This window comes from Scyliorhinus torazame, chromosome 9, assembly GCF_047496885.1.
Source record: "Scyliorhinus torazame isolate Kashiwa2021f chromosome 9, sScyTor2.1, whole genome shotgun sequence".
NCBI lineage: Eukaryota > Metazoa > Chordata > Chondrichthyes > Carcharhiniformes > Scyliorhinidae > Scyliorhinus > Scyliorhinus torazame.
In genome coordinates this window covers 183549142-183563284 of record NC_092715.1, presented here as the reverse complement: position 1 = coordinate 183563284, position 14143 = coordinate 183549142, and the positions used below count along the sequence as shown (strand labels likewise).

The 14143-nt window shown below is 47.5% G+C and overlaps 1 protein-coding gene across 3 annotated transcripts in view; it reads right to left on the bottom strand.

Annotated features, from left to right (window-relative positions):
* Window positions 1–205: 205 nt before the first annotated feature.
* The window catches only part of dmrt1 (doublesex and mab-3 related transcription factor 1), a 181830-nt gene continuing 167892 nt past the window's right edge, over window positions 206–14143 (bottom strand). Inside the window, exon 6 of one of the 3 annotated variants that reach the window (XM_072516877.1) lies at window positions 206–526. In XM_072516877.1, the coding sequence (XP_072372978.1) occupies window positions 378–526 (149 nt within the window). In that variant the 3' untranslated portion in view covers window positions 206–377. The remainder of the gene's footprint in view (window positions 527–14143) is intronic. The other 2 variants (XM_072516878.1, XR_011949144.1) reach the window with 2 other exon arrangements.

The window sequence follows — 14143 nt, the reverse complement described above, 5'->3', positions numbered from 1 at the left end:
AAAATCTGTTATGACCAGACAGTTGAAAATCAGCCCATTGTTCAACAACTAAATGGACTGCCCATGTGTACACATGATGCGGGGGAAAAAATGAATCTGTTAATTCAGAGCGGAAGAACTGTGTATGCAGCCTGGCAGAAAACACATTATAGTACATTTTATTTTTATTCTATCAAGTAATGCTTTCAGTCAGGGTGGCAAAGGGTTAGTAATTAATTGCTGTGGCATTATTTATTGAACTGTAGTTTTTGAAACTATTCAACAACAGTGTAAGAAATACAACAAAAACAGTTTTTCTCCATTTTAGCAGAGGCTAAAATACTCTATTCAGATTCATGCTTTGTATGATGCAGCAGTTTAAACATCACTCTCATTACTCACTCTGCGTTCTCAATAATGGAATCGACAGAGAAGGTGCCAGACTCGGTGACAGATTCACACTCTTGTTTAATGCTTCCGGTGCTGACAGGGGAACTGCTGGACAGAGAGATCAAACCTGAGTCCTGACTACTGGAAGGTGAAAATACTGCAATGAAACAAATAGTAAAAACATGGTTTAATATTTTACATGTCACTGGTACTTCATGAAAACATAGCATTAACCCCCCATGTAATTCAGATGTACACAGTGTCCGTCCACTAAGTTACATGTTTTTAAATAAAATCTATAAATCAAGATATTCTTGGTGAAGCAGCGGGTTAGCAAATTCCTTCCTTTTACATCTGTGGTCTATAGTGAAATCTACTCCGGACAAATGGGATGAAAGTATCCCCTAACTTCTAGCTAAAGCTGTCTTCTGTGGAATGACTTTGGGCAATCTTAGTCTGATTAATGGACTGCATATGAACCAGCTGCATAAAACTAACAGTAAATAAAACAGTAAATCTCAATCAGAGAGACCACAGGATGATTGCCTGTGGGGAAACTGACATTTAAGGAATGCTCTTCTGTGGTTTGGGTTATGGCACATTATTGTTCGAAACTTTCTATAAACTGGTTGTGGGATACCTTGGTCTTGGAATGTTTGGTGCTGACAATAAAGGCCTGAATTGTAAAAATGTTCCATTCCCCAGAACTAACATTTTTATGCCAGAAGACCTTCACCTAAATATGGCGAAAATAGATTTTTCAAAACACACTTTGGTGAGGTGAAAGCCCAGAGTTAACAGATTTGCGGGATGGGGGGAGCTAACACTTTGTATTAGAAAACGATTGTTGGTAATTCCGAGGTAATCCCTTTTCTGATAAAATTATGTTTATCACCAGTACACTTCCTCCTTTATTGAGAAGGGACAGGGAGTCTGGGATGGAGGCAGAAGATATATTTTTCCAGTCATTGTCAACCAATCTGGTCACTGGCCAGAAGGACAGGTACTTTCTATTGCAATTGCTAGGTTTCTTGGAGTATTTATTCTTTCTTTTTTCCAAGACATATGGGTTTGTAAACTTGAGTTCAAGGTAGTATATCGAATGATAGCTGACGTTTTGAATGCATTGATTCAATATTGACTACTTCAATTAAAATGAAAATTATACAAAATCTGGGGCTGAATTCTCCGCTTCCCGCCACTGGCACAAGAACTACAATTGGGCAGTGAATAGCACACAATGGAAATATTGCGATTTATGCCCAGCATCTATTCCAACGCCATGCTCTGGTCCCCTGCTGGCAGTCAGTGAACTTTGTACACCCCACCAGCAGGCCCATGCAAAACCATAATTTGCATGGATTTAACTCTCACTCGCAGGTTGGACACTGCATGTCTCACCCCTCACGATGCTCCATCCCTCTCAGGCAGAAGTCACTCGGGCGTGAATTGGTGGAAGTGTTTATATGCGGGCCATGGGCATTGAGGGTGAGAGAGAGGGTAAAAAAACTCTAAAAAATAGACTCTCAAAACATGTTGGGCTTGCTGGAGGGTGGCTGCTTGAGACGGGGGGAGTAGCAGGCAACAACTTGGTGCGAAGTCTGTGGATTCAGGGTGTCCCCCTCGGGATCGGAGTGGCCTGGCTCAGACCGCCATTGCTGCAGTGTGTGATTTACGCACCCCTTTGGTGCTACTTACAGACTCCTGGCTGTTCACACTACTGTTCACTGTGTCCTGTAAATGTTCAGAGCATCTGGTGATGTGGGAGCCCACCCAGGCCGTCACTCCTGGAAAACCCAAATACCCCAGCAGTATTGTCAAGGGGATGGGCGTGACCATTCTCAATCACTGGCCCACCGGTTGTTGGCACTCTTCAGTGCACTCCTCAGAAATACTGCGTCACTGCAGAGGAAGCAGGCGATTAGTAGAGCTCACTCCAACCAATGGGCACCTGCGCAGTGCCTTTGGATCCCTCGCTGGCACACCGTTCCTTGCAGAGCTGAGCCCTCGCCAGACACACCCGCCCTTCAGGTTCGCCTCCTGGTGAGGCTGGCAGCCCCTGCCACCTCCTCCTAGGGCATGTTCAGGAGGGCAGGCTTGAGTCTGCAGCCAACCATGGGGAAGAGGGTGTCCCTCCTCCCGTCATTGGAATCAAGCAGTTGGTCCACTTCAGACTCCCGAAATCGGGGCGCAGGTTTTCTCTGAACCATCTTTGTGGCTGGAATGACTGTGTGGCGAGTGAAGCATTATAAGCAGCTCCAGCTGCCCAGAGCCCAACCACCCAGGGGCTTCCAATCGCCTTGGAGACCCCACTCAATTACGCCTGGTCCGTGTTTTTGGAAACCAGTGCTAAACGGTGCCATGTCAAGGTCTCCCAGGCTCAGGCGCTCATTTCTGTGCCTTGGTAGATTCCGGCTAACTGCTCACTTGAAAATGCAAATCTGGATTCTGCCCAGTGAGGGCAAGATCCAAATCGCGGTATCTCCTTAGATCTTGCAAGGTGTTCCAAGCACCATAATTCTCACGGGAGGCCTGTCGCAAGGTTTACCAGACTCGTCACGTTCTGATTCGACCGCAGCCCTGGTGTCCCACACAGATAATCCAGCCCCTGGTTAATATACGGCTTACTGCAAATTAAACCTGCTATGTACAGTTGTAGGGCTGCATTTTATAAGCCACCGACGGGCAGGCTTTTAGCGGGTGCCAAGCCACCATCTTCCAACCCACCTCAAAACTCACTCCCCCACCCCATAACATGGTAGGTCGGCAACGTGAAAATCAGCAGCTCACCCACTATATCTAAATAAATATTTACGGGTCAATTGGGCGAGTTACGCCAACTGACCCCAATAATACGCTGTCCACACCACAGTATGGTTACCACGGACAATTATGCAAGCGGGGACAGGCCTCAGAAATTTGCTCAGCTTTACAATATGGACAATTCCCTAGGCAAGATAGCAGGAAGATAGACATATATGTCAGATCCAGGCTGTTATGCGTTTTGCCATGTCACAACCAACTGAACAAATGGCAAAGTGATACAGTGTCACAGAGCAATAACATTCCTCAGTATTACCTTGCCATTTCTTAGCCTGCCTCACATTCTCTGGTCTCATTTGCATCTCTGAATCCGTGCTCATGAGAGTTCCACAGGTTATTGAAGATGGAATGACAGATGGTCAAGAAAGCATATGGAATGCTTTCCTTTATTGGACAAATTATTGAATACAAAAGCAGGAATGTAATGACGGAACTGTATAAGGCATTGGTTAGGCCACAGCTGGAGTTCTGCATGCAGTTCTGGTCACCACATTATAGGAAGGACATAATTGCTCTGGATAGTACAGAGGAGATTTACAAGAATGCTGAAAGTGCTTGTAAATTGCAGCTATGAGGAGAGATTGAATAGGCGAGAGTTGATTGTCTTAGAACAGAGGAGGACAATGGGTGACTTAATCGAAGTGTACAAAGTTATGAAGGGCCTAGATAAGGTAGACAGGAAAGACGCGTTTTCCCTGAGCTGAGGGGTCAATGACCAGGGGGCATAGTTTAAAGGTGACTGATAGAAGATTTAGAGGAGTCACAAGGAAAAACATTTTCACCCAAAGGGTGGTGGGTGTCTGGAATTCAATGTCTAGACGGTTGAGGCTGAAATGCTCCACTCATTTAAAAATGATCTGTTTCTGCATCTGAAGTGCTGTAACCTGCAAGGCCATGAACCAGATGCTTGAAAGGTGGATTAAAATGAGCGACTAGTTTCTTTTTTCTCCTTTTTGGCTGGCACAGACACAATGGGCTGGATGGTATCTTTCAGCACTGTAACCTTTCTATGATCTTTTTATCATCAATGTCCGACTGACAGCTGCCTTCAGCTTGTTGAGTAGTTAGCACCAGTGTACATCACAGGAGGGCAATGGGAGGACTGGAAGAGGCTAAGAGATGACCCTAGGGTGAGATGGAAGATCAGACTGGCGAGGCCAGGATGCATCTACTCTCTGCTGACTCTCAGTAAGGATTCACTCCTTAAAAAATCCTAATCATTTTCTGCCCACATCATCTTCCTTTTGATTTCTGAACATTTTTAATTTAGGGTAGCAGTAGTGACATTTTTATAACATTAATAAAACTGATAAACAGATCAATACAGAATTTTGATGACTGACAAATCTCACTATCTTGACATGCTCCCCTTATCCCTTCACAGGCATTATAGAATCCAGGGACACCAGATTTAAAGGACACAAATTATATTATACAGCAACCTCCAGTGATGATGACCAGCATTGGGGCACCTCACTTAATTCCATTAGTGAGAAAGGATCAAAAAAACATTTCGCTTTCAATTGTCATTACAATTCGGTTTAGGGAAACATTTGAAATAATTAAACGTAATCAGCACAAATCTTTAGATGAATCGAAACTGTTGCTCATTCATATTTCATAGAATTTACAAATCAGGAGGCCATTGGGCCCATCAAGTCTGCACCGGCTCTTGGAAAGAGCCCCCAAAGCCCATGCCTCCACCCCATCCCCGTAACTCAACCTAACCTTTTGGACACTAAGGAGCAATTTAGCATGGCCAATCCACCTAGCCTGCGCATCTTTGGACTGTGGGAGGAAACTGGTGCACCCGGAGGAAACCCACGCAGACACGGGAGAACGTGCAAACTCCACACAGTAACCTGATGCCAGAATTGAGTGCGGCACGGTGGCTAGCACTGCTGCCTCACAGTGCCAGGGGCCCGAGTTCAATTCTGGTCTCGGATGACTGTCTGTGTGGAGTTTGTACTCCCCATGTTTGCTTGGGATTCCTCCAGGTGCTCCGGTTTCCTCCCACAGTGTCCAAAGGTTAAGTGGGGTTATGGGGTTACGGGAATGCGGTGGTGGAGTGGGCCTAAGTTAGAGTGCTCTTTCAGACGGTTGGTGTAGACTCAATGAGCCGAATGGCCTCCTTCCACACTGTAGGGATTCTATGAACCTGGGACCCTGGAGCTGTGAGGCAGTGCTAATCACTGTGCCACCGTGCGGGTATTCAGTGTGTTCGGTACTGGTCCTTTCACTTCCAGAGGAATACTGACTATAATAGAGTACAACCTTTGGGACAAAAATATTGCTGGTAGTAGTCCTCTATGAAATAGGTTTGGCCACCTTCAACCCATCTACATCAGAAAACTGCTACTAATTATATAGTATATTTGGATTCTCACTCCCAGGTCATGGTAAAGCTGGAAGTGAGAAATGAAGAATATGCTGCTGTGCATGGTGTTCTTCTGAGGTTATTCAGGAAGGCCCTCCTTTTCAACCTTGCCCCTCACCTGAGGTGTGGTGATCCTCAGCATAAAGCACTACCAATCAGCCTTCCCCACAAAGGGGAAAGCAGCTTATGGTCATCTGGGACGATGGTGACTTTACCTTACCTTACTCTTCTGGTGTTGGGGTGATGATGTTTCGATGGGCAGAGTGGGGACAGCTCTCTGCATCCAACAGTGCACTACACAACCTGAGTGTATGATTCTTGAAATCATTCCACTTCAAAGCACTAATGCCCTTACACTAAGAATTCCAAAAACTCATTACAAGAAAGTTCACTCACATTTCTGCTACTCGGCAGTTCTTGTGCATCATTGTCATCTGGGATGAGAGTTCTTGTTTGCAAACTCCCACACCAGCTCTCCCTGGAATGATTCCAGCTTCCAAATAGGAAACTGGTAACTTTTATTTGTGCGAGACCTGCCTCAAGCAGGTGCCATGTACCTTGCATATGCAAATGGAGATCCGAAAACTGGTTGGATAATCCCAAAGGAAGTTGGCGTATAAGTGGGTGAAGCTTGTGCCATGCCTCCTGCGCCAAATCATTCTGGTTCAGCCATCTTAACCAGCACTGCTAAATGGTACTGTTGTTAAAAACAGCAGCAAATCTTTTAGAAGTTGTATTTCTGTGAAGCCAGGAAGAGCAGAAGGGGATTGTTGCTGCACTGATCTTGGCCCTCTACACATTGTCTTATCCCACTCCAACAATGTGCCTCAGGCCTTGCAGCCCAGACACGGACCCTTCCCTAACGTTACTTGCGGGCTAATTCGACATTAGAGTCAGTCGCAAATGCAAAGACCCAGACCGGCAAGCTACATCAGAATGCATGATTGGCATCCACATCTCGCCTGTTTTATTCACCTGTGGTCCAATGCTGAAACCGGCTCAGGCCTCTCGCTGGCGTCTTACCCATTTTGTACTGCAAACGTCAGAGAGATCTAGGTGTACAGGTCCACAGGTCAGTCAGAGAGATCTAGGTGTACAGGTCCACAGGTCACTGAAAGGGGCAACACAGGTGGAGAAGGTAGTCAAGAATGCATACGGCATGCTTGCCTTCATTGGCCGGGGCATTGAGTATAAGAATTGGCAAGTCATGTTACAGCTGTATAGAACCTTAGTTAGGCCACACTTGGAGTATAGTGTTCAATTCTGGTCGCCACACTACCAGAAGGATGTGGAGGCTTTAGAGAGGGTGCAGAAGAGATTTACCAGGATGTTGCCTGGTATGGAGGGCATTAGCTATGAGGAGCGGTTGAATAAACTTGGTTTGTTCTCACTGGAACGATGGAGGTTGAGGGGCGACCTGATAGAGGTCTACAAAATGATGAGGGGCATAGAGAGTGGATAGTCAGAGACTTTTTCCCAGGGTAGAGGGGTCGATTACTAGGGGGCATAGGTTTAAGGTGCGAGGGGCAAGGTTTAGAGTAGATGTACGAGGCAAGTTTTTTTACACAGATAGTGGGTGCCTGGAACTCGCTGCCGGAGGAGGTGGTGGAAGCAGGGACGATAGTGACATTTAAGGGGCATCTTGACAAATACATGAATAGGATGGGAATAGAGGGATACGGACCCAGGAAGTGTAGAAGATTGTAGTTTAGTCGGGCAGCATGGTCGGCACTGGCTTGGAGGGCCGAAGGGCCTGTTCCTGTGCTGTACTTTTCTTTGTTCTTTGTTCTTTGATGCAAGTTGAATTCCTCCCCCAATGTTTTCAAAAGGTGGAAGTGGGGGAGGGTGAGTCGGAGAAAACTGACAGAACAGGCAGAAGAAAGAGTGTATTACTAATGTATCGCTTACTGGCCACTTTCTCTGGTATTACATTAGCAAATTCCAATCTTAATTTAAACAAAGGAATATCACATTGCTCAAATTTCTTAGCACAGCAGGTGAATCAAAATTGACAATAATCCCAACTGGGTTCTTCTGTTCTCTTTTATAATGTGATTTCATTAAATGCAAGAGAATTTTACTGTAGCTGTCAAACAAAGCAAACTATACAAATTGCCCCAGTAGCTTGACATTTTTGCCTAATTTTGTGTGTTAGCTCTAACTGCAACAATACCACAATAAAAACATTAGAATTGAGAGTAGCCAAGCCACGATATTCCTGGGCCTTAATAACCTATCGGATTACCAGCCACGGAAGATACATGGACCAATTGAAGGGTTCTTGACCCACCTAACCTTTACAAATAACAGCTGAGTTCAAATCCACCCACACCTCTTATTCTTGCCCGGCATAAATGTAATTATGGAGCAGGCATGGTGGTAATTTTTCTCCTCATTAACTTCCTGATTGGTTTCATCCTCGGGCTCCCATAAGGCTGCAATCTGTCAACAATTGCAAACAGCCAATCATTTAACAATAATGTTTGTGTAGCTAAACGCATGGGGTTCTGGCTGTGTTGCCTGTACAAATGATAATAGCGCACAGGTACATTAATGCCCTGGTGTTAATTTGGCTTGTGTTCATCAAGAGGAAATCTATGATGCAATTAGCAAAGTGCACAGGTACCAGGGTGGTTTGAATAGAGCTAAATCACACAGCCAATACAGCACTTTGGTGTAAGTGTCAGTTTATTATGTTTGATTATCTGCGTTCTACCATACAATGTAAATTAGTATCAAGGGGCTCTCCAACAGAACTGAGCAATTTATAGGGCTACTCCACTATGTAAAAGATATGAGACATTGGGTGCACACATTTGTTTTGTGTTTGTAAAGACAAAAGAACCCTTGTTGCTCAATTTAAGCAGCAATTACATTCATAGAAAGAAGAAACAGAGAAATAGTAATGTACCAAAAAATCGTAACCTGCCCACTCAGTAAAAGGTCATTCTCCATTTTGGAAAGGTACAGTGCACCAAGACAACAGAAGAACGGACTTCCGGTGACGGCGGGCGGGAGGCAGCCGCACATTGGAGGGCTCCCGATCAGGAACGGCATTTTCGGGGTCTCATGCTCGGTCCCAGGGGTAACAGAGGCGGCAAAAGCAGGGAGAAGGCACAGTGAAGCAAGATGTTGAGAATAAGTAAAGAAACGGTCGTGAAAAAAACAGCTGAAAGTCCGTCGGGGAGTGGAAAGGTCACCGTGGGGGCGGCAAGAAAAGTGGAGGCTGGGGCACCGGGGAGGCCGCATTGCCCACGGCTGAAGAAATGACTAAAGTGATGACAGCGGAACTCGAAAGGCAGTTCACAAAACACATGGAGGCGATGAGGAAGGAGATGGGGGCGGTATTGAAAGTGCTGGTGGAGGAGGTGATTGCCCCGGTGAGGGCGGCGGTATTGAACGCAGTGGCGGAGGTACGGGAGCAAGGCGAGGCGCTGAAGGAAGTGGAAGAGATATTCTTACAGAACAGCGATCAACTTACCTCGATGGGAAAGGAGATAGAGATCAACGAGGGTCTGCGAGCCAAAATGGACGACTTGGAAAACAGGTCCAGGCGACAGAATCTGAGGATTGTGTGTCTTCCCGAAGGAGTGGAAGGCCCGAGGCCGGCTGTGTATTTTGCCACGATGTTGGCGAAGCTATTGGGGGAGGGGGATGATCCCTCCCGATATGAACTGGATCCGGCTCATCGGTCGTGGAGGCCTGTACCAAAGGAGAGTGAGCCGCCAAGAGTAGCGACTCTGTGTTTTCGTAGGTAGTGTGAAGGAGAAGGTCCTGTGCTGGGCAAAGCAGAAGCAGGTGATGCAATGGGCTGGAGCTGGTATATGTATATATCAGGACTTTACGGTGGAGCTGGCGAGGAGGCGGGCTGCCTGCAGCCGGGTGAAGAAGGCGCTGTACATCAGTAAGGTGCGGTGCGGCATAGTATACCCAGCTAAGTTGATGGTGACCTACAAATCCAAGGACTTTTATTTTGGAACGGCGGAAGCAGCAGAGGAGTTTGCGAAGGCAGAAGGACTGTGGCTGAATTGAGAAGTGGTCATGTACTGATGTAGCCTCATGTAACTATTTTTTCACTGCGGCGGGTGTATGTGCTAAATGAGCCAACGTTGTATACACTTGGACAAGGGAAGAGAGGGGACTTTCACTTGCAATGATGGTTCTTTGGAGCTTGGGTGTGTATGCAGGGTATGTGTGCTAAAGGGGATTTCTTGGTTTTCCTGGGGCCGGGCAAGGGGGAAAGAGACCCGGGCGGGGGCCTCCACGCTGGCCGGTTTAAGCCGGCCAGTGAACGGGAGTGAGGTGGGGGGAGTGGCTGCGGCCATTGGAGCCTGGCAGAATAGGTCCCGATGAGTATAGCCGGGGTGGAAAGATGGGGGGAAGGAACGGAGGTTGGGGGGAGGATTTTTGTAAGAGGAAGTGGAGGGGAGGAGCCGGGAGGGGGGAGGCTTGTAATGCATGGGTGTCATCTACGGTACTCTTTCGGGGATTGGATGGCATTGAATGTTGGAGGGAGGGGGATGGGAGGGACTCTATAGGTTCATGGTGACCATAGGCGATTCCTAATTCCTTTCTCTTTTATTTCTCCTTTGTTTGTCCCACCGTGGGAGGGTTTGTTCTATTTGATCTTTATATTGTCAGGTGGGCCGTTGCTTGGGGTGGTGGGAGGATGGGATCATTGTTGTTGATAAGGAAATTGACTTTGTATTTGTTACCATTTACTGTTTGTGGGTGGGGTGTAAATTCTGGAGAAAATGTGAAACTGGAGAATAAAAATATTTTACAAAAAAGACAACAGAGGAACGTCTTGTGGCATGGTGGTGTCCCTGCCTCTGAGCAAGAAGCTCCCGGTTCAAGGCCACCTGAGGATTTGATGGTCAAGGAAGGTGCGGGCAGCATGTGGCGCAGTGGTTAGCACTGGGACTGCGGCAGTGAGGACCTGGGTTCGAACCGCGGCCCTGGGTCACCGTCCGTGTGGAGTTTGCACATTCTCCCCATGTCTGCGTGGGTTTCACCCCCACAACCCAAAGATGTACAAGGTAGGTGGATTGGCCACGCTAAATTGCCCCTTAATTGAAAAAAGAATTGGGTACTCTAAATTTTAAAAAAAAGGTGCCTGCATAATGCGGTCAACCTGCAAATCCTTCCAACACACCAATGACTGGTGTTAAGAGCGGGAGAGACTCCTAGTCAGCCACGCTTGAGGCACCCTCCTCAAGCTGTAAAAAGCCTCTGGCGACAGACTAGCGAATTGTTTGAGGAATTGCTGGCTATGTGAACAAGACAAAAGCCTGCCTTAGTGCATCAATTGGTGCGGAAGAGCATTGGAATTAGAATACCAGAAAGATATTTCGCCTACTTAAAAAAAGTATAATCAATGGCTGGAGCCAAGAAGGTTTCAATGCAACTACACCCGCAGCATTCCCATTTGCAGGAAGGACTGGAAGGTGTGTCATTCATACAACTTCAGAAAACATAACAAAGAGTCAGGTTTCAGGTACAGCAAACAATTATCATAGAATTTACAGTGCAGAAGGAGGCCATTCGGCCCATCGAGTCTGCACCAGCCCTTGGAAAGAGCACCCTATTTAAGCCCACACCTCCACTCTATTCCCGTAACCCAGTGACCCCACCTAACCTTTTTGGACACTAAGGGCAATTTACCATGGCCAATCCACCTAACCTGCACATCTTTGGACTGTGGGAGGAAACGGGAGCACCTGGAGGAAACCCATGCACACGGGGAGAACGTGCAGACTCCGCACAGACAGTGACCCAAGCCAGGAATCGAACCTGAGACCTTGGAGCTGTGAAGCAACTGTGCTAACCACTGTGCTACCATGCTGTCCTTAGGAAGGCAAATGGAACATTGGCTTTTATTACAGGAGGGATGGAACATAAAATTGGTGAAGTATTGATACAACTATCCAGGGCATTGGTATGACCACACCTAGAGTACTATGTAGTTTTGATCACGTTGCATACTTGCACTGCACACAATTCAGAGAAAATTCACTTGGCTGTCATTCTTGGAATGAAGGGTTCTCTTATAAGGAAAAATTGAGCCGGTTGGGCCTATACTCATTGAAGTTTAGTGGAATAAGAGGTGATCTTATAGAAACAGATAAAAGTCTGAAGGGACTTGAAAGGGTTTGATGCTGAGAGGATATTCCCTCTCACGGGGGAAATCTAGAACTAGGGAGCACAGTTTTAAAAATCACAATTGAGCCGAGGAAGAATTTCTTCCCCCAGAGGATCATTATTAGTCTTTGAAATTCTCTTCCATAGAGAGCAATGGGGATTGTGTCACTGAATACATTCTTGATCTACAAGGGAGTCAAGGGTTAGGAGGCAAGAAAGTGGAGAGCAGGCCACAATCAGATCAGCCATGATCTTATTGAATGGCAGAGCAGGCTCGATGGGCCAAATGGCCTACTCTGCTCATACTTCTTATCTTATGAACTTTACGCCAGTCCGAGTTGCCATCTTTCAGAAGCTTTATACTCAGCCAGCGTGGACAAGTTTGATTTCAGCCTTGGCTCACTGGAAGTACTTGTCTCTGGGTCAGAAGGTTATGGGTTCAAGTCCCATTCCAGATACTTAGCACATAATGGAGTGGCAGAACGGAATCTATGCGAGCTAAAGCTGTACCTCAGTGACACCTGCTTGGGTGTGTTGCAGAGTCTGAAACAGACTTTGGGGGTTGTGGGGTGGCGTGCTATTCGGACAGTTGGTGCAGACTTGATGGGCTGGCTGGCCTCTTTTTGCACTGTGGGGATTCTATGGACTTAAGCATTTTAATGACCTATGCAGGTCAGGAAAAGTGGGAATCGTGACACATTCACCTATACGCTGTTGTTCTCATCACCTCAACTCCTCACTCTGCCTTCCCAAGTCTACTGAATCACATCGCTCCTCACCCCAACTTATCTTGCAGTAATTCCTCTTTCTCTGTACTTGCTCACATCACCATCCATCCACCACTCCCACTCACCCCTCGACCACTCACCTCTCGACCTAATGTAATGTCATGTCTCCCCCTCATAGTCATTCTCCTAAATGCACGTCATTCACTGGATGAACACATGCCATTAAATTCAGTCAGTGGTCTCTTTTTTCCCTTCTTGCAGAAAAGATCACAGAACAACAGGGAGAAGGAGCGACCCAGACTGGTCCTCCGAAATATCTCATCACTGACAAACGCAGAGCTGGTGACTTTGGCAATCAAAGCAATTTCGGCAGCCCTGGTTAGCTTTTGATGGGAGACATGTAGCACCCAGCTGGTGACAGTTAAATAAAAGCCACCCATGTCGCATAGCACTAAATTATATTGGCTTGGTTCCGGTTGCGGCGATGTGGAGCTAAGCCGCACGATTCGGTAGCTCCCGCTATTACGGACTTTCGGGCTCTTTAGAGGAGCCCCAACGGGAATTTTTTGAAGACGTTCCGTGTGGGAAGGGAAGAGAGAGGTCCCCCTTCGCCTTTTATGGACCGGACCAGAAGTGAAACGGCCAAAAAAGCGGCATTGGAGCAGCGGGAGAAGCTCAAACAAAATGGCGGCGGCCGGGGATAAAGTGGAATGCGGGCCGGAGCTCATCAAGCGCTGCTTCGAGGAGCTGCGGAAGGAGATGCTGGCGCCTATGCTGTCGGCGATTGAAGGACTAGGGATGACCCAGAAGACCCACGAGGTAAAGATCCAGGAGGTGCAGAAAAAAGTCAATGAGAACGAGGACAAGATCTTGGGCCTGGCGGTGAGAGTGGAGGAGCACGAGGCGCTGCACAAGAGGTGGGCGGGAAGATTCGAAGACCGGGAGAACAGGTCGAGGAGAAAGAATCTGCGGATCCTGGATCTCCCTGAAGGAGTGGAGGGGGCCAATGCCGGGGCATATGCGAGCACGATGCTCGAGTCGATGATGGGCACAGAGGCCCCTTCGAGGCCTTTGGAGCTGGATGGGCAACACCGGGTGCTGGCGAGGAGGCCCAAGGCTAACGAGCCGCCAAGGGCGATTGTGGTGAGGTTTCACCATTTCACGGACAGAGAGAGGGTCTTGAAATGGGCCAAGAAAGAGCGGAGCAGGAGGTGGGACAATGCGGAGATCCGAATATACCCGGACTGGAGCACGGAGGTTGCAAAGAGGAGAGCGGGTTTCAACCGGGCCAAGGCGGTGCTGCACCGGAAAGGAGTGAGATTCGGAATGCTGCAGCCAGCGCGATTGTGGGTTACATACAATGATCAGCACCATTATTTCGAAACGCCTGAAGAGGCGTGGACCTTTATTCAAACCGAAAAGTTGGACTCAAACTGAGGGTTTGTGAGGCTGGGGGGGGGGGGGGGGGGATGTTTGATGTATAGGGTGTTAATCACGTGCAGGAAATGTTACACGGGCTGGGGTAGAGAGGGGGATGGCGATGGGGGGAAAAGAGACAAGGCAGCGACAGGAGCTGCGCCAGAGGGGGCGGGGTAGGCCTAGGAAAGCGCGCGATTTTTTTCCCGCGCTAGGGAAGAAAGGCGGGAGGGGGAATGGGAGAACGCACACTGATTGGGAGATTCCTACACGGGGAGGTCAACGGGAC